Genomic DNA, 20,131 nt, shown 5'->3' with positions numbered 1-20,131 from the left:
AAAGAACAGCGTCTGCCCTGTGGCCAAGTGCAAAGAATTATTGTAGGTAAATTCTGCTAAAGGAATAAGCAATTCCCAGTTGTCCTCTGGAAATAATGAAACACACCAGATATATTGTTCTAGTGTTTGATGTATATGTTCCGTCTGACCATTTGTCTGAGGATGGTGAAAGCGAAATCTTGATTTTAAGTGCTTTGCAGGTGTTCCTTCCAGAACTTAGATGTGAAATGTACTCCATGGACAGAGGTTGTACTGCTAGGTATCCCATGAAGGTTGTACTGCTAGGTATCCCACTACTTCGAACGTAGTAGGATTTACCCCTTCTTCCGGACCAGGCCATTTTTTGCTATTCGGCGCTGCACTATTTCAATTGGTAATTGCGCGGTCATTCAAAGGTGTACCCAAAGGAAATTTTTTGTCCTTTTTTTCACACAAATAGAGCTTTCTTTCGGTGGTATTTGATCACTTGTGCTCTTTGAGTTTACTATATAGTAAACTCAAAGTTAGTCATAACTTTAGGCCAAAATGTATTCTGCTACATGTTTTTGGTGAAAAAACTCCCAATAAGTGTATATTGACGTCTTTGTGTAAAGTTATAGCATCTACAAACTATGGTATAAATACTGCAATTTGCCATTTTTTGCTGTACAGAACTGCGCTAGTTTAATTGACAATTGCGCGGTCATGCAAAAGCTGTACCCAAACAAAATTTATGTCCTTTCTTTCACACAAATAGGGCTTTCTTTTGGTGGTATTTGATAACCTGTACGGTTTTTTGTTTTTTTTTTTGCGCTATAAGCAAAAAAAGACCAAACATTTTGAGAAAAAAAAACAATATTTTTTACTTTTGGCTATAAAAAATATATAGTAAACTCAGTCATAAATTTAGGCCAAAATGTATTCTGCTACATGTCTTTGGTAAAAAAAAAAATCCCAATAAGTGTATATTGATTGCTTTGTGTGAAAGTTATAGCATCTACAAACTATGGTATAGATAATGGAATTTACACAGCTTTTACTTTCTGACTGCCTATCACATTTCTTGAGGTGCTAAAATACCAGGACAGTACAAACACCCGCAAATGACCCCTTTTCGTAAAGTAGACACCCTAAGCTATCTGCTAAGAGGCATGTTGAGTCCATGGAAGATTTATTTTTTTTCCACAAGTTTTTGGAAAATGCCAAAAACATTTTTATTGTATTTTTTACACAAAGTTGTCATTTAAATGATATATTGCTCACACAAGCCATGGGTATATGTAGAACTACACCCCAAAATACATTCTGCTACTTCTACCAAGTATGGGGATACCACATGTGTGAGAATTTTTGGGAGCTTAGCCACATGCAGGAGCCTGAAATCCAATGACCAATTTGAAAGTCTGAAGGTGCGTAACTTCCTCATTTCACTTCCTCACTACTTATCACAGTTTCGGAGGCCCTGAAATGCCAGGATATCACCAAACCCCCCCCCCCCCCCCCCAATGACCCCTTTTTGGAAAGTAGACACCCCAAGGAATTCAAAAGGCAAGCCAGGTGAGGCAGAATCAGCAGGTCAGGTAAGCAAAGACAAACTGAAGATTACTGAAGATTCTTCTGCAGTGCTTCAGTTTATATTTGTGCTCTTACTAATTCACGTCCGGCATTTCGCTTCTGCTCAGAGGTGTGGATAGCATAATGTGCACCTCCTCACTACCTATCACAATTTCGGAGGCCCTGAAGTGCCAGGTTATCACCAAACCCCCCCCCCCCCCCCCAAATAACCCCTTTTTGGAAAGTAGACACCCCAAGGAATTTAAAAAGAGGCATGGTGGGGGGTGCTCGTGAGCAGCGCTAGTGAAAGCCGCATGGTAGCCCGCTCCTCGGTCGCCTGACACATTTGCCGATCCTCTAGCTTTTCGGCGGGGGGGGTGTCACCTACCTTCCCTCCAGCTTCTCTTGGCCCCCTGTTCCCCACTGCCCCGATGGGCAAGAAGAATGGAGCTGCCTGCGCCTCCAGCGCTCAGCGGGCCACGCTGGAACTTGCGGCCTACCCCCTGGAGGCTGCGTTTGAAGCCTCCGGCCTCATTTTTGGGGGGCCCCCGCCAGAGGCCGCATCCGACGCCCCAGCCTCGAGTTCGGGTCACCCGCCGGAGGCCGCATCTGAAGCCCTGGCCTCAATTTCGGGTCCCCCGCCACTACCCATGGATGGGCCAGATCCCAGCAGTGTTGACGACCTGGCATCAGAGGCATCCCTGCAGTCACCCACTCCAGCTCTGAGGGATGCTGAGCTCCTGCGCCGCTTAAAGTCCATGCTGCTGTCGGAATTGTCCTCCACTACTTCCAAGCTGGCTGACCATCTTTCGCGAGAATTCCGGGAGTTGGGCAATTGGGCGAACGATCTTGAAGATAACATGGACGGTCACGGTAATTGAAAGTCACGAACAGGATCTGTGTGATCTTCAGAAAGAATTGGCGGACGCGTGTGAGGATTTCGAAAACCGTTCCCGCAGCAGAAATTTGCGATTAAGGGGGTATCCCAGAAACTGTCATAGATTTCACCTCAACCGCTACTGCTCTGTTTTAGGAGCTGATGCCCGCCATTCCCATTGACCGGCGCAAATTTGACCGCATACACTGTGCATTGGGCCCAAGACGACCGGATGGGCCCCCGAGAGACATTCTCATCAAATTCACTTACTATTGCACTAAGGAAACTATCCTCCTGGTGGCCAGAAACAACCCAGACCTCAGATTCCAGGGGCATCGCTACCAGCTCTTCGCAGACCTCTCCCAGACCACTCTTCAGAAGCGCTGCCAGTTTAGGCCCTTCACTTCGGTCCTGGGGAACCGCAGAATTACGGTAAATACGCCTGGGTCTTTCCGTTCCGCCTCACCTTCAACTACCAGGGCCGCAGCCACTCTGTTGCCATGCCGGAGGAAGCCCACTCTCTCCTGGAATCTTTACGCCTTCTTCCGCCAGGAGGCACTACTCAGAGCCCTGCCCATTCATCTGGATCCCCAGTGAGGCCGCTGCCTCTGGGAGAAGTCATCCAACAGGAAGAGGGCCCTCCCTCAGACAACTCTACGATCCAGTCCATCCTGCTCCTCTCCGGGCATCCCCAGTTTGTTAGTGTTCCAGGATTGGGCCTGTTCCCTTGGGTTCCATCCTTGAGTGGGGGGGGTCACCTCCTGGACTTGAGGACTGTGACTTTTTGCCATTGTGGCCTACTACGGGTCCAGGTGACGTTGTTCGGGTTCCCGTTAATGGAATAGGGTGATAGTTTCCTCAGGCTCCGGGGTGGGAGGTGGGCCCTAGTTGGGTGCCAGGATGTCAGTCCTACTGGGACCACTTGGGCTGTGTTGTGGGGTTCCACGGCAGCCTGTAGTCGTCCTCCTGGAGGGGGTTGGCCCCCAAGTTTTGGTTGGTCTACAATGCAGAGGTCTCAGCGGATGTACTCACTTCTTGAATCATACTTTTATTACTCCGTTATGTTGTGTTTATTGCCTTTTTGCCCCCCAAGTGCTTATGTTTTTGATGTTTTCATTTGCAGCCATGTATCCGGTGGTAGGGCTCTATCCCCAACTGGTATCCTTCAAGTGTAGGATGCATTTCACCCTTGGCGTGATACGATTGTACTATTGTACATACTCCTTATGTCGTCTTCTTCTTTCCTTTTCTTGTTTTCTTTTCTTCTCTGGTTTTTATGTTTTTGTTTTATGCAGGGTTTTGGGACGCCACAGTCCGACCGCCATTGGGAGTAGAAATTGTTGCATGATTTATGCTTTTTCTGCTGAGCGTGCTGTGCTGATACCGCTATGGCCTCACCCTTTTTGAAAGTACACAAAACGTTCAAGGCTTCAGTTTGCCTCAGAAGCGGGTTAAAGTTTTTCATCACCTCAAATCACAACAAATTGACATCGTATGTTTGCAGGAAACCAGGTTTTCTTAGTCCTCCGCTCCACGGTATCTTTCGCCCCATTATCCCGCTTTTTACACTGCCTCGGCTCCTGAGAAACACCTGGGTGTATTGATAGCTTTCAAACACAATCTCCCCTTTTCTGTGCTTGGAATATAGCGGACCCCAAGGGCAGGTATTTGCTCCTACAGGTCACCCTCTGGGACCAGGAGGTTACTTTTGTCTCTTACTACGCGCCCAATTGCTTTCAGCATACATTTTTTTCTCATCTTTTCACCAACGTTTGCTGACACTCCAAGGGTCATCTTCTTCTTTTGGATTCTGCTTTGGATAGGCGCTATGCCTGGAGGTGGCCCCTTCTCACGACTTAGTGCTAGAGGAACGTATGCGTCTCTCTTGCAGATGGCGGGGCTGGTGGACGTCTTGAGGGAAATTCACCCAACTGAGCACGACTTTACATTCTATTTCAATCCTCATGACAGTTTTTGTAGAATTGACCATATATTCATGCATGTCCAGCAGCTTCCCTTGGTCAGGCAGATATCTCTTCCCTCCTCGCCCTGGTCGGGCCACGATCCCCTGGTACTCCTCCTTGCCCTTTCTGGGTCAGTATTGCGCCCCTTTCACTGGCGCATTAATGAATCTCTATTGACCACTCAGGTTACCTGCCAGCAAATAGAATCTTTCTTACGTACATACTTTACGGAAAGCTCGGGATCTGTCTCTTCCGCAGTGCCCCTGTGGGAGGCACATAAAGCCACGTTGCGGGGTCACATTACTCAGCTGGCGGCTGCTCGGCAGTATTGTTTCGTTGGTATTGGGTTCCTGCTCGTTTGGCCCAGGCAAACCCTGCCTGCAGTGATCGATGCTTTCAGGGATGTGGCCATCTTGGATATCTGGTGGTCATGCCCAAGACTGACTGTTTTTTGGTCTTGTGTGTTTGTCCTCCTTTTCACCTTGTTCCATCTCCCCATACGCCGAGATGCTCGGTACGCTTTGCTTCATTTTCCAATACCGGGTCTCTAGGCTCACCAGCAGAAGTTGGCTTCCCATTTGTTTTTGTCGGCCACTAGAACAATTGCTCAGGCATGGAAGCACCCGTTTTTCCCTCTTCATGAGATGCGGGACCGTATGACCACTATGATGCTTAATGAACAGATGTCGAGTATCTGTAAAGACTCCCAATGGAAATTTTTGAAAATATAGGAGCCATGATTGCAATATGCCTTTCCCACGCTCCCCCTGGCTAGTCTGGGGTTGTGATGTTGCTCGGTATTGGCGTTCCTGGACCCCTGCTCATGGTCTTGTCATCTTTTTCCTTTTGTACTCCTCCTTCCTTTTCTATTTCTGTTTGTTTTTGGTGTGGCGGTGGATAGCTGCCTTTGGTTTGAGTTATTGTCAGTGTTATACCAATGTTTTTGTCATTTATGTGCCATTGATACCCCCTGTGTGGGCGCACCTTTTGCTCTGTTGGTGTTAGAGCACTGTTTTCTTTTTTTATGTGCAATTGATGGTCCCTGCGTGGGCGTGTCTTGTTGCTCCTGGTTTTTTTAAATGTTTATAAATTAATAAAAATTATTGAAATACAAAAAGAGGCATGGTGAGTATTTTGCAGATCTCATTATTTTCTCACGTTTCAAATTATAAAAAAAAAGAGAACTTTTTTTGTTTTCTTTCTTCGTTTTCCAAAAACTTGCGGCAACAAACGAGATCTGCAAAATACTCACTATGCTTCTTATCAAATTCCTTGGGGTGTCTACTTTTCAAAAAGGGGACATTTTGGGGGGGTTTGGTGCTATCCTGTCATTTCAGGGCCTCCGAAACTGTGATAGGTAGTCAGGAAGTTTAATGAGGAAATAAAGCTCTTTAAAAGCCTGAAGGTGCTTATTCGATTTTGGTGTTCTGTACTTTGCTAGACTGCCAAATAGTCTCACACGTGGTATCCCCATACTCGGGAGAAGTAGCAGAATGTATTTTGGGGAGTAATTCAATATATATACGCATGGCATGTGTGACAGTTTACTTGTGGTAAAAAAAATAAATTCTTCTCAACATGCCTCTCAGCAAATAGTTTGGGGTGTCTACTTTCCAAAAAGGGGTCGTTTTGTGGGGTGGGGGCATTTTATGCCCAGCATTAGAAGTTTATGCCACACATCACTCACTTTTCTAACCACCTGAAGACCAAGCCTTTTCTGACACTTTTTGTTTACATGAAAAAAATCTGTATTTTTTGCTAGGAAATTACTTTGAACCCCCAAGCATTATATATTTTTTTAAAGCAGACACCCTAGTGAATAAAATGGTGGGTGCTACAATTTCTTTTGTCACATAGTACTCGTGCAATGATTTCTCAGATGCAAATTTTTTCAAAGAAAATACACTTTTCTTTTACTTTAAATGCAAAAAAACACAATATATTGGCCAATTATTTGATAAGTTATTAAAGGTGATGGTATGTCGAGTAAATAGATAACCAAATATGACATGCTTTAAAAGTGCGCATGCTCCATGCAATGGCGACAAACTGCATACATTTTTACTATCCATAGGCAATGCTTTAAAACCCTTTACAAGCTACCATTTTAGATTTACAGAGGAGGTCTAGTGCTAGAATTACTGCCCTTGATCTGACGTTCACGGTGATACTTCACAAGCATGGTGCAACCGCTGTTTACGGGGGTGAGGGCGGCCAGGGTCCTTTTTTTCTTTTTTTTTCTTTTTCACATTTTTACACTGTCCCTTTCATTTTTTTAATCACTTTTAATGCTATCACATTGAATGCAAATATCCCCTATAACTTCAATGGGCATTGTCATACGGGTAAAACGCAAAAAATTAGAACATCATGCAAAAGTTCAGTTGTTTCAGTAATGCAACTTAAAAGGTGAAACTAATATATGAGATAGACTCATTACATGCAAAGCAAGATAGTTCAAGCCGTGATTTCTCATAATTGTGATGATTATGGCTTACAGCTCATAAAAAAAACCCAAATCCACAATCTCAGAAAATTAGAATATTACATGCAGTCAATAAAACAAGGATTGTACATAGAACAATATCGGACCTCTGAAAAGTATAAGCATGCATATGTACTCACTACTTGGTTTGGGCCCCTTTTGCAGCAATTACTGCCTCAATGCGGCATGGCATGGAAGCTATCAGCCTGTGGCACTGCTGAGGTGTTACAGAAGACCAGGATGCTTCAATAGCAGCCTTCAGCTCTTCTGCATTGTTCGGTCTCATGTCTCTCATCTTTCTCTTGGCAATGCCCCATAGATTCTCTATGAGGTTCAGGTTAGACGAGTTTGCTGGCCAATCAAGCACAGTAATCCCACGGTCACTGAACCAGGTTTTGGTGCTTTTGGCAGTGTGGGCAGGTGCCAAGTCCTGCTGGAAAATGAAGTCAGCATCCCCATAAAGCTCATTTGTGGAAGGAAGCATGAAGTGCTCCAAAATCTCCTGGTAGACGGCTGCGTTGACCCTGGACTTAATGAAGCACAGTGGACCAACACCAGCACATGACATGGCTCCCCAAATCAACACAGACTGTGGAAACGTCACACTGGACTTCAAGCATCTTGCAGTGAGTGCCTCTTCATTCTTCCTCCATACTCTGGGTCCTTTGTTTCCAAATGAGATGCAAAAGTTGCTCTCATCAGAAAAGAGTACTTTGGATCACTGAGCAACAGACCAGCCTTAGTCCACTCCTTGTGAAAGTCCCCAACACTTCTGAATGGCCTTATCCTGACAATCCTCTCCAGGCTGCTGTCATCCCTGCTGCTTGTGCATCTTTTTCTTCCACACTTTTCCCTTCCACATAACTTTCTATTAATGTGCTTTGATACAGCACTTTGGGAACATCCAACTTCTTTTGCAATTACCTTTTGAGGCTTTCCCTCCTTATGGAGGGCGTCAATGATGGTTTTCTGCACAACTGTCAGGTCAGCAGTCTTTCCCATGATTGTGATTCCTACTGAACCAGACTGAGAGACCATTTAAAGGCTCAGGAACCCCTTGCAGGTGTTATGGCTTAATTAGCTGACTAGAGTGGGACACTTTGAGCCTAGAATATTGCACCTTTTCACAATATTCAAATTTTCTGAGATTGTGGATTTGGGGTTTTCATGAGCTGTAAGCCATAATCATCACAATTACGACAAATCACGGCTTGAACTATCTTGCTTTGCATGTAATGAGTCTATCTCATATATTAGTTTCACCTTTTAAGTTGCATTACTGAAATAAATGAACCTTTGCACGATATTCAAATTTTTTGAGTTTCACCTGTATATTCTCTTTTGAGAAATCTGGGGTCTATCAGACTCTAGATATCTCCTCTGTCCTTACATTATCTAATCTCACCAAGATTGGTTTGATCCGATCCTTTCCCAATTTACAAATGGCGGTGTTTATATCCTGTAAAAAGGAAGTGATGAAATGCTCGTAGCTTCCGATTTCTTGGCACCATTCTGGTCTCCAATCAGCTCTCTGGTCAGCTGGCAGAAACACCGGCTGCATTCTCAGGTTCCCCCAATGGCACGGGACATCCCAAGAAGGCCGTGGAAGGGAGGGGGGTGGCATCTTTTCCCACTGCTTGTAAAAGCAATCCTGCAGCTAATTAGCCACTGAAAAAAACAATACCAGGATGATGCCTACAGCTGCAGGCATCATCCTGGTAATAGCACCCTGGTACATAACTGGACTTTGAGTGGTTATATGTGTTTGTTGTTTTGTTTTTTTTTTGTTTTGTTTTTTTATGCAGCCTTTGGGCTGAATGAAAAAAAGAGAAGAAATATTTGCCAGATAACTTTTTCTGGCAGAGATTTCTTCTCTTTTTTTCAACTCGGTGTGGTATGCCCACCATTAGAATATACCACCCTGCATCCACCCACTTCTCACACACATGAAATGATCTTTTTTTGTCTTTCAGCCTGTGGGCTGAACGAAAAAAAAAAAGTCCTAACAGATTTCTCTATTCGGATCGGTCGATGTGGATGGAGAAATCTCTGCCAAAATTTTTATTTTTAAATATATACTGAAGCATAGGGGCCATCCACCCACTGGCCACCCCATGCTTCGGCATATATGCTCTTTTTTTTTTAACTACTGATGAAAAATCTCATCCAACAGTGCTGCACACACATACTTATGTATATTTTGAGAGCAAGACCCCCCTGTTGCTGGCAGAATAAATAGGTCAGTGCTGCAGCTGAATGGCATTCCTGCAAAGAAAACAGCAATGGTTAACAATAAAACAGTAAAATTGTAGCAGTAGAACAGTAACAACAAAAACACAATATTTTTGGTTTTTAAAATTTTTTTTTTTGGACTTGTAAATTTTATTTATTTATTTTAACTATCTTTCGAGACCCTGTGCAAATATGTGCCCTGAACTGTGCCGTTTTGTACCCTATACTAATACTCCACTAATGTGTGATAGCGCCGGAAGCAGTCCTTGAGGCAGAGATCAGGTTGGCTAGGACAGGAGGGACAAAAAAAAACCGGGTGTCACGCCTAATTTCATGTCTGCTACAGACATGACATCTTTTTTGTGGTGTCCTTCGGGTTGGGGTACCAGAAATGGTGTTGGGGAAATGCCTCTCATGCAGCCAGCTAACTGCATCTGGGTTGGGGTTTTGGCCCACAGCAACTTCTGGATCATAACGATGATCTCTTCCTGGAATTTTAGGAAGGATCCACTACGTCCAGTTGCTTTGTAAAGCACAAAAGCGCTATATAGAGCCAATTGAAATAAATAAACAGACAATTTTTTGTACCAATGTCTAGCTTTTCGGTAAACCTAAGTACGACTTCATCAACTGGGCGTTGAAGTCCACCCCTCCCATGTTAAGGTTATAGTCATGGACACAGAGGGGCTTCTGCCGTGGCATTTTGGATGGTTGTGTCCTGTTTGTCCTTCCACTTCACTGTGAGCAGTTCTTCATTTCTCAAGCAGGCTTTTTCCCCCTATCTAAGACGGGGGAAGCCCCCAATGTGTATGGTGCCACATGCGCCAATTCCAAGATTGTACAAATGTCTAAATAGTGGCACGCTTGAATAAAAATTGTCCACGTATAAGTGGTACCCCATAAAAAAAGGATGATACCAAGTCCCAAACTATCTTTCCACTGCTCCCCATGTAGTGTGGGCATCCGGGGGGCTCCACGTGACTATATTTTCCCTTGTAAATCCTTACTTATATGTCTAGCCTGTTGCCCTCTCACAGGTCTTGTACATCTTGATCCCATATCTGGCACGCTTGCTGTGTAGAAATTGTTTGAATGCAAGGCGGCCAGAAAAATAAAACTGAGTGCACCATTTTGGACAGTCCATTAACTATTACAAAATCTCTGTATGCTTCTACCCAGCTAAGCAAGAAAAGCTCCCTTGCCTGGTGGGTTTCCAACCCAGCCTTGATAATAGGGATGTCCTTTCTTCTATATCAATGGAAGGTGATAATGCCAGCTTTTTAGGCTGGGGAAAGTGTTCAATCTCTCACAGTTCAAAGAACATGGTCACCAGAGGAAACCAAGCTTCCCATCAACATCTTGGTCTAGAACAGGTTTAGAGCCACAGCCAGTGGCAGAAGTAAGTCACCACAGAGGTTGGCTCTTAAGAGGTTTATTGTAGAACTTGGCTCACTGGTAAAAATCAAATGCGTATCTGGATTTTCCGTCCTCTTTGTTTGGGCTATTTTTCTTCGATTACTGGAAGTCCATACAGTAATCATAGACAATTGATAAATATGACATACACTTCAACTATGTGAAACTCTCATACTCTTCATTGCTCACTGAAAAGGAGAAAGGGTTATAGGGTTTGCCAGTGTTCAGTCACCTGAAGGTACCAGCCAATAACCCTTCGAATATCAAGCCTGTGCTTGATACTATGCTCACAAATATGGAATTTACAGGTCAAAGTCAAAATTGCTTATTTTTTTCAACAGGGCAATTATTTAGAGCTTGAATTCTGCTTTAAGATCTTCTAATCACCTAGCGTTGTGTTCTACAGGAAGTGTAATTTCTGCAAAGCCATCAACCTGAACCCTCCTGTCTTGTTTCTCAGATTCTCTCCCTTTTTCTGGTGAGGAGGAGACTGGGGATCCTGAAACCTTACCAAATCTTTTGTCACATTTGTGGAAGAACAAGCCTTTGAACTTTTTAGCAGAGAGAAAATTTAATTCAGTGGCTGCTCTCACAGAGCCATACTGTGCAGTATGCTCTCTCTTCTCTCCTTTCCCTCAGGTAATGTGGCACACCTTGTTTATTGGTAATGTGACAAGCTCCTTTGTTTTAGATTAGTGTGACACTCCATATTTTTGTGATTTTATATTTGGATGCTCTTAATCCCGGTAATCATATGATCACTGTCAACAGGAGGTTTCTCACTTGTCTGATTTGGCCTTCTCAAAACAAGGACAAAGAACAAAACCAGCTGTCCCAGAAATGTGTTTTACCCCCAGTGAGAGTAGTATGGATCCATTGCCAGTCAACACTTATATTGGAGACGATAATACCAGTCCCCTGCTGTCGTGTGCCAAATGCTTTTTACAAGTCCATGCAAGTGAGTTTCTTAAATTTACTTAATTGTTTCTTACTGTATATTCTGTTCCTCATATTATCATACTTTAGGTGAACACCTTTCAATTCATAGACCTGTTGCGCTTTTTTTTTTATATAGGTTGTTATGGAATCCATCCTGATTTGGTTAAGGAGAACTGGACCTGTTCACGGTGTACTGCCTGTGCATGGAGTGCTGTGAGTAAAATGACACTTGTTAAACAAACCGACTAAAGGAAACTTCCTAATCCTACACAGTGTAGGAATATCCTTTTATTGAGAATTAGAAAAGTATTTAAAATAATATGAGTAAGAACAGGGAACATACATTGTGGGCATGTGCACTGCTCTGCTCTAGCTACAAAACCCATGCCTTATTTTACTGGTGATCCAACTGCGCACACTTCTGTCCACAAGTTTATCAATAGGCAGTTTTCTGTGCTTTTACCTGCTGATGCATTTGGTGACGGCAGGTAACAGCACAAAAAACCACCCACTTATCAACTTGGAGGAACCAGCACAATGATGTCAACAACAGTAGAATCAGTCATGTAGTTCATCTTGGGAAGTCATGTAGAGTGCACATAGCTACTGTAAAGGAAGTTGCAGCAGGGGTTAATTCAAATATATTTTTTAGATGTGCTTTCCACAGATTAATCCAAATGATGACATAGAATATTTTTTTTTAGTTTTTGATTGCCAGAAAGTTTTAGAGCATAGTGGCTAGTCTGTCTGACTGTATTTTTTTTTCCTTTCCTGTAGGAGTGCTGCTTGTGTAATTTGCGAGGGGGCGCACTACAGATCACTACAGATAAAAGGTTGGTTTACAATTTCTTCACAAAAAAATAAGTAAAAATAATTTCTAATTTACCAATATTGTTCAGCACCATAACACAAATAACAAAACACAAATAACAGAACACAAGTTCCTGTTGGTGTGGTGCTACTGCCAAGAAATATGACTACCAAAACACTGGTGGTTTTTCTATTTTCTTTTTTACAGTTTTTTTTTTTCTGTTGGTTGAACTAGATGGATGTCTTTTTTTTTTTTTTAACCTGACCTATATAATTCAAAGCTGAAAATGGATATGCTGCACTCATGAACACTATACCAAACCATTTCTTCTTGGGTATTATTCTTTCAAATAAATGAATATATAGTTATAGCCCACTCTGTGGGATCTCAGCTTTTTGCTAGTGTCCTGAGGTGATGAACCTCTTCTCCCCTATTGATAACCATTTTCTGTCCTTAACGAAGGATATTTTGGGCTGTTCAATCAACTCTTCTGTTTTGGATTTTTCAATCAGTTCATTGCTGCCTTCTATTATAACATTCTAATGCATCCAGATCAGTATAACCAGGAAGAATGTTCCCGTCTTTCCTACATCTTCAATCTTTTGTGTCAGAAATTAAGGACATCCTGGCCTCCAAGTTCAACAATTAATTACTCGTTTGTTTGCCTGGACCAAGTGTCTGATGCATTAAGCCTAGTCAGGCATTGAGGCCAGAATGAGATGTAGAGAGTCATTTCTGGGTATGGTATGAGTAAGGTATGGTAGTATTTTTTTTGTATAGTGGATTTTACAACTCTGAATAAGAAATTCCACTGCAGATTCTTCCTCAATTTCTGCAAAAAAAGGAAGAGGAAAAAAAAGCGATTTTCTTTACACCAGTCTAGAATTTCTGGCCTGCTGTAAACAGGTCAAACCTGACTGTTGAATCCTAGGTCTTGAGGGACAAAAGTATCTCTGATTACCGCCTTACTGGAAAAGCTACTATAAAAATAAATATACTACCATACTGATTCAACTTGAGAAATTACTCCCTACATCTAATTCTGGCCTTCATGCAATCAGGACTTGTCCAGAATTTGGCCTTAAGTACTTTATTCCAGAAGCCTCTGGCTTCACTTTCTCTTGTTAGAACCTTCATTTGAGGCATCTAATGGATTACAGCAACCAGTTTTTTTCTTATTGAAAATGTTCTTATCCTAAAAGATGAATGAAACTAATGCAGCCCCCAAGGTTTGGCAAGTTGCAATATATTAGTTTTATTATGGGGATTTGATAGCCATTGAGAAAAGCCATAATAGAAAATGGGATTACTTTACTGAAAGTACTAGTTCCCAGACAGTTATTCCGACCCATCAGTTTGTGTTTTCTGATTTCACTGACATGTCCCAATTATCTAGATCATGAAAGCCACACTAAAGTTTATATCTGCATACAGGTCCTAGGTCAGTGGCTTAAGGTAAGCATAACAGGGGGCCCAGGGGTAAGCATAACAGGTAGACTACCATCAGTCTCCACCTTTTTATTTGGTTTTATGATTTCAACATGCTGTCTTTGCACTGTATTCAATTTAGGTGGGTTCACATTGTCTGTGCTGTGGCAGTCCCAGAAGCTAGTTTTGTAAATGTGATTGAGCGTCAACCAGTTGATATCAGTGGTATTCCAGAACAACGGTGGAAACTGGTGAGTGGCAGAACATTTTTGTTAGGCCTGATTCACACCTATTCAGTTTGTGTTTTTTGCAGTGCTTTTTCCGGTGCGTTTTGCGTTTTTTGCGCACACGTTTTGACTCTTTTTCACTTTTTTGGTGCGTTTTGTTTTTTTTATGCTTTTTTTTTTGTGTGTGTGTGTGTGGCAGATTAAAAATTGCATTAAAAACGCACTACATGCATTTTCTGCAGTGTCTCCATTGAAATCTGTTGAAACAAAAACGCACCATTTTGTGCTTATAAAAGTCCCTGACCCTTTCCAAAAACAGCGGCTGAAAAATGCACAGATGTGAATGTGTCCCATAGGAAACTATGTTAAATGAATTATAGTGCGTTTCTGCAAAAAAGCACTAAACGCATTGGTGTAAACGAGGCCTTACACTTTTTTGCTCACGCACAGTTGTGAACGCATACATATGTCACATCCATATATGTAAACTGTGTTCAAACCATGAACATCAGAGTGAAAGAAATAATTCTAGCACTAGACATCCTCTGTAACTCATACAAAAAAAGAAGTTGTGAAAAGAGATTCACAGGAAAGCGGCTACATTTTGGACAGAATTTGATACTCAGAATAATTTCCAAAAATTATGCTTTATTAAACATTAATAGTAGACAATAGGGTAATTACCCAGGTTCACCATCACCTCAGTATGAGAAATACTCTCAGACCTAAAACCACATTAAAACCACATCAAAAGGGGGAGGAGCCTGAACATGGCGGTGCTGGAGGGCTCGCTGTAGGAGCTCGCAGCTTCGCTCCTCCACTAACCTCCCCAGGGGACCCCCTAACAAAGAGAGAGCTGTGGAGAGCCGGGGGAGCTGGCGAGGAGACCCCGAGCTGTGAAGGGGTGAGAGCGGCCCGCCTAGAGTCCGGCGAGTGGGAGAGCCAGGTTGCCGGGATACGGGAGAGAGGTGCGGTCACATGCCCAGCCGCAAAGGAGTACTGGGAGCGCAGGAAGCCGGCCAGCGTGCATGTGAAGGGAGGAGAGCGGCTTTCTGCTCCCGGCTGCCTACTCCCCTGACTGTGCACTGGCTAAGCTGAGCAACGAGAAGAAGATGGGGACGCTGGCTCTTTGGGGAAGACCCCTATGAAGGCAGAAGCAGCAGGACAAGCAGCCCTGAGGAATCCCCCACAAGGAAAAACTTTATAGAGGAGCTGGACACCTGAAACTCCCACCTGTCTGGCAGCAAGGGAAGAGGAATAAGGGTGAGTGAAAATAACTGGAACTTTTATAAACTTAAATGTCCCATGGTGCTGCTAAGGAGACTGGGGGGCAAGGGGGAGTGAAGGGGGATTCCCAGGGGCCCTAAAAATAGAAGAAAAGGAGGAAAAAGAGGAAAAGAAGTTTAAGCAACTTAAATGAGGAGGTAAATCAGTCACTAATTGGGCTAAAAGTGGGGCCAGTATAATCTCTATGAACTATTTATTTATACAAAGTGAATATAGAGTAGAATAAGGCCCATAAAAGCAATGAAGAACAAAAGTAGTAAAGGAAGTGGGCCTAAAGGGCCCCAAACGGGAACAATTAAACAATATACATCTCAGGGGAAAGTGACCCAGAAAGATCTAAAGGTAAAAACGGAAAAGGAGAATTGGATATCAGTCTGGAAAGTAGCCCTAGACTATCGCTGGGACTAAATGTTAGTAGTCAACAAACAATAGGAGCCATGGAGATGGGAGAAAGTGAAAGAGAACTACAAGTACCAAATAGAAAAGAAATGGCAGAGATGTTTAAAGATTTAGAGAAGACAATAAAGCAAGAAATGGCAGCTATTCGAAATGACCTGGGGCAGGTGTTGATGAGAGTGGAAGAAATGGAGGAAAAATTTAAAAATCAGGCCCAAAACATCGCGGAATTAGAAAAGAAAATAAAGAATATGGGGAAAAAGCAGAAAAAACTGACATATAAGATGGAGGTACAAGAAAATTAGGACAGCAGGAGTAATTTTAGGATAAAAGGAGTCCCAAAGAATGCTAAAGGAGAAATACTGCAAGAATTAGTAGGTAAAATCTTAAACTCCATAATGGACAGATCTGCCCTAGAGGTGATTGACTTGGAAGATATCGTGAGAATAGGAAAGCGCCAACAAGACACAGGGAAGGAAAAACCAAGGGATATAATTGTTAAATTTAACAAATATGGAGATAAAAAAGCAATCTGGAGAAAAATTAAAGGAAAAGCATCAATTAAATATGGAGAAATGGATATCCAGATATATGCAGATCTTGCATCGGGAGACTCTGTGGAGAAAGAGATCCCTGAAACCCCTTATAGAACACATGAGGAAAAAGAATGTGTTCTATAGATGGGGGACCCCAGTGTGCCTAATTGGATGGAAAGATGGAGTTACAGCTTATTTGAGATTTCCGGAAGACCTAAGAGATTTTTGTGAAAAACTTGAGTTGCAAAGAATGGAGATTGTGGGATGGGAGGAAGAGGAGAGAGAGATAGGAATAATGAGACAAGAGGACTGGCAGTCTGACAGAAGGAGGAATTAGGAGGGGAGGGAGGAGGGGGAGAGAGGGATGAGTTTTGTGGGGGGGGGTTTTCTCCTCTTCTCTCATGCCTCTCTCTCTTTTTTCTTCTTCTTATGCCCTTTAACCTTCCTTATAGTACGAAAATTTGTTCTGTTTCAAGGGGCACCTGGAACGGTGGGGAGGAAATAAGAGGAAGAGGGAGGGTACTGGGGAGGTGGGAAGGAGGAGGAGCCGTCGATGGGAGGAGCTTGACCTTCTAGTATTCAAAAGTGGGGAGTTAGACCCACAAATGAATAATAGCTATAACAATTGCCTAAAAATGGGGAGGGGGGGGTTGGGGGAGGGCTATTAATATTAGGGTTAACACTCTGCAGGATTGAAGGGAGTACTAAAGCAAGGGAAATAGAGATAGAGGGTTGGCAGGCAAAAGAGGGACATAAGAAAGATGGATGAACTACAAGTTGTCACCTATAATGTAAAGGGGTTGAATTGTCCTGGGAAGAGATTTAGGCTATTTAAAGAACTTCATCATAGAGTAGCTTCAGTGGTTTTCTTGCAAGAGACACATTTCGAGACAGAATCAAAGGTTAAGTTAAAATCTAGAGATTATCCAACATGGTATTATGCAGATTCCCCGATCAGGAGAGCAAAAGGGGTGGCAGTAGGGTTAAAAAAAAATATAAGATTTGAGCTGGAGGATAGAAAAGTGGACCCAGAGGGGAGATATCTGTTTTTGAAGGGTAAAATGCAGGAGGTGGAGTGTACAGTAGCTAATATATATTGTCCAAATAAGAAGCCGGAGATGTATTTGAAAGGTGCGCTAAAAAAGCTGATGGATTTTAAAAAGGGTCGTTTGATATTGGCATAATCTCTGTATGGACCCGCAAAAATATACAACCTTTTCTGTGCAGCGAGAGGGGAGTAGATCTTTGAGATTATTAAAGAAGGTGATCCATGAGTTTCAATTGGTGGATACTTGGAGAGTTATGCATATGAAGGATAAAGACTATACAATCTTCTCAAATGCACATGAGACGTGTTCAAGGCTGGATTACATATTGATAGAACATCGATTTATTGAGTCATTGATTAAAGTAGATATAGGAGCAATGACTTTTTCAGATCACGCCCCTGTTGTATTGAGGATGGGATGGGGAAGGTGGAAAACAGATGGGATAGGATGGAGGTTGAATGAAGCACTTTTCCTGGATAAGGATACTGCCCAGAAGATTGGGAAAGAAATCGAGAGATTTTTTTAGAGAGAACGAGACAGAGGATGTGTCGACAGCTACAGTATGGGAATCTCATAAGGCATATATAAGAGGTATCCTGATTGCTATTGGGGCAAGAAAGAAAAGAGAAAGGAGAGAGAAAATTAGTGGGCTCTTAAAGGATATATTGGACCTGGAAAAGTTACATAAAAAGAGCACAGTAAAAGAAATTAAGCAGAAGATAAAAAAGGAAGAGGAGCTAGAGACATTGATGGAGGAGGAGAGAAGGAGAGTCTATAATAAAGTGCTAAGTGAGAAGTATAAATTTATTTATTTATTTATCGAGTTTATATAGCGCCAAAGGGTTTGCTCAGCGCTGTACAATAGAGGGGGAGGACAATACATGAAACAGAACAGTAACATCAAACAGCACACAAGGGGTAAGAGGGCCCTACTCTTTCGAGCTTACAATCTAGGAGGGAGGGGGTAGAGGCACAGGAGGAAACGGCTGTGGGGGATGGAGTGGTAGGAGGAGGGAAGGGCAGCGGCTGTTAGGTGAGGGTGGGGTAGGCTTCCCTGAAGAGGTGGGTTTTCAGGGAGCGCCTGAAGGTGAGGAGGGAAGGTGACAGTCTGATGGATTGGGGTAGTGAGTTCCAGAGGATGGGGGAGGACCTGGAGAAGTCTTGCAGTAGTGCGTGGGAGGAGGAGACCAGGGAGCAAGATAGGAGGTCCTGTGAAGAGCGAAGGGTACGGGTAGGGTGGTACCTGGGAATCAGGTCGGTGAGGTAGTTAGGGGCAGTGTTGTGAATGGCCTTATAGGTCAGGGTGAGCAATTTGAATTTAATGCGTTGGGCAATGGGGAGCCAGTGGAGGGACAGAGGGGGGTGGCAGAGGTGGAGCGGCTGGTGAGGTGGATGAGTCTGGCAGCTGAGTTCAGGATGGTCTGAAGCGGGGAGAGTTTGCACTGGGGTAGGCCGGTGAGGAGGGAGTTGCAGTAGTCAAGGCGTGAGATAATCAGGGAGTGTACGAGTAGTTTAGTGGTGTCTGGGGTAAGGAAGGAGCGTATCTTGGCGATGTTCCGGAGGTGGAGCCTGCATGTGTTTGTAAGTGATTTGATATGAGGTTGAAAGGAAAGGTTTGAGTCCAGAATGATGCCAAGGACCTTGGCTTGCTGGGCGGGATTGATGGTGGTGTTGTTGGTAGTGATTGAAAGGATGGGGGGGGGGCGCGGGCTGGGGGGAAGACGGGAAGCTCGGTTTTGGAGAGGTTGAGCTTGAGGAAATGGAGCGACATCCAGTCAGTTTTGAGTATGGGGGTGATGTGCGCATGTTTTAGGGGGGAGGGGAAGACGCCAGTAGAGAGGGAGAGATTGAAGATGTGGGTAAGGGAGCGGATGAGGGGAGAGGGGGGTGACCGGAGGAGTTGAGAGGGGATAGGGTCCAGGGGGCAGGTAGTGAGGCGGGCTTCTGAGAAGACTCTGGTGACTTCCTCAGTGGTAGTAGGGCTGAAGGAGTGCAGTGATGGGGGGGTTACGGTAGGCAGGGCCTTGGGTGTGGTGGGGGGCAGTGCCGTTGCGAGGTCAGAGGAGGGGAGAGATGAGGGGGTGATGGAAGGGGGGGAGGCTAGATGGGGAGGTAAATTGCAAGTTGACTATGTCCTTGCGGATTGCGTCAATCTTGTTGTGGAGATGAGTGGCAATCTCATGGGCGGTAAGTGAGGTACTGAGTGGAGGAGGGGGGGGAGAGAGCAGGGAGTTGAAGGTGGAGAAGAGTCGGCGAGGGCAGGTGGAGAGGGTGTTGATCAGGTTAACGAAGTAGGCCTGCTTGGCGGCGTGGAGGGAGGAGGTGTAGGTGAGTAAAGCAGATTTGTAGAAGGAGAATGCATGAGGGGACCTGGTTTTGCGTCATAGTCTCTCCAGCGCATGACTGCAACGTTTGAGGCATTTAGTATGGTCGTTCTGCCATGGTTGGAGCGGTCTGGGTTTGATGTTGCGTGTGGTTAGGGGTGCCAGAGAGTCTAGGGTAGCTGATAGTGAGTCGTTGTACGCGGTGGTGGCTAGGTCAGGACATGACAGTGGAAGGATGCTGTCGTGTAAGCGGTCGGCAGCCGAGTGGAGGGGGGCCGGGTGCAGGTTGCGGAGGTTGCGGCTGGTGATGGTTTGGCGCACGGGGGGGGGGGGGAGTTAGGGGAAGGGGAGATGGAGAACATGAGGAGGTGGTGGTCGGAGAGAGGGAAGGGGGTGTTAGAGAACTGGTTGAGGGTACAGAGGTGGGAGAAGACGAGGTCCAGGGTGTTCCCATTGATGTGGGTGGAGGATTGAGTGCATTGTGTGAGCGGGAAGGAGGAGGTTAGGTGGAAGAGTTGGGAGGTAGCTGGGGTGTTGTCGTTGATGGGGATGTTGAAGTCCCCGAGGATGATGGTCGGTAGCTCAGAGGAGAGGAAGAAGGGAAGCCAGGCGGCGAAGTCATCCAGG

The 20,131-nt window shown here is 44.1% G+C and overlaps 1 protein-coding gene across 2 annotated transcripts in view; it reads left to right on the top strand.

The window, feature by feature from the left end:
* Positions 1–20,131, top strand: part of LOC149454032 (lysine-specific demethylase 4B-like) — a 247,291-nt gene that overhangs the window by 202,771 nt on the left and 24,389 nt on the right. For both annotated transcript variants that reach the window (XM_089687863.1, XM_089687862.1), the window contains 5 exons: positions 10,968–11,146; positions 11,279–11,465; positions 11,583–11,659; positions 12,224–12,279; positions 13,828–13,936. In XM_089687863.1, coding sequence (XP_089543989.1) covers positions 10,968–11,146; positions 11,279–11,465; positions 11,583–11,659; positions 12,224–12,279; positions 13,828–13,936 — 608 coding nt within the window. The remainder of the gene's footprint in view (positions 1–10,967; positions 11,147–11,278; positions 11,466–11,582; positions 11,660–12,223; positions 12,280–13,827; positions 13,937–20,131) is intronic.

The sequence above is a fragment of the Staurois parvus genome, unplaced genomic scaffold (genome assembly GCF_062004578.1).
Source record: "Staurois parvus isolate SC_StPar_1 unplaced genomic scaffold, SC_StPar_1.0 ptg000439l, whole genome shotgun sequence".
NCBI classification, from domain to species: Eukaryota; Metazoa; Chordata; class Amphibia; order Anura; family Ranidae; genus Staurois; species Staurois parvus.
This window is presented reverse-complemented; position numbering and strand designations above follow the sequence as displayed.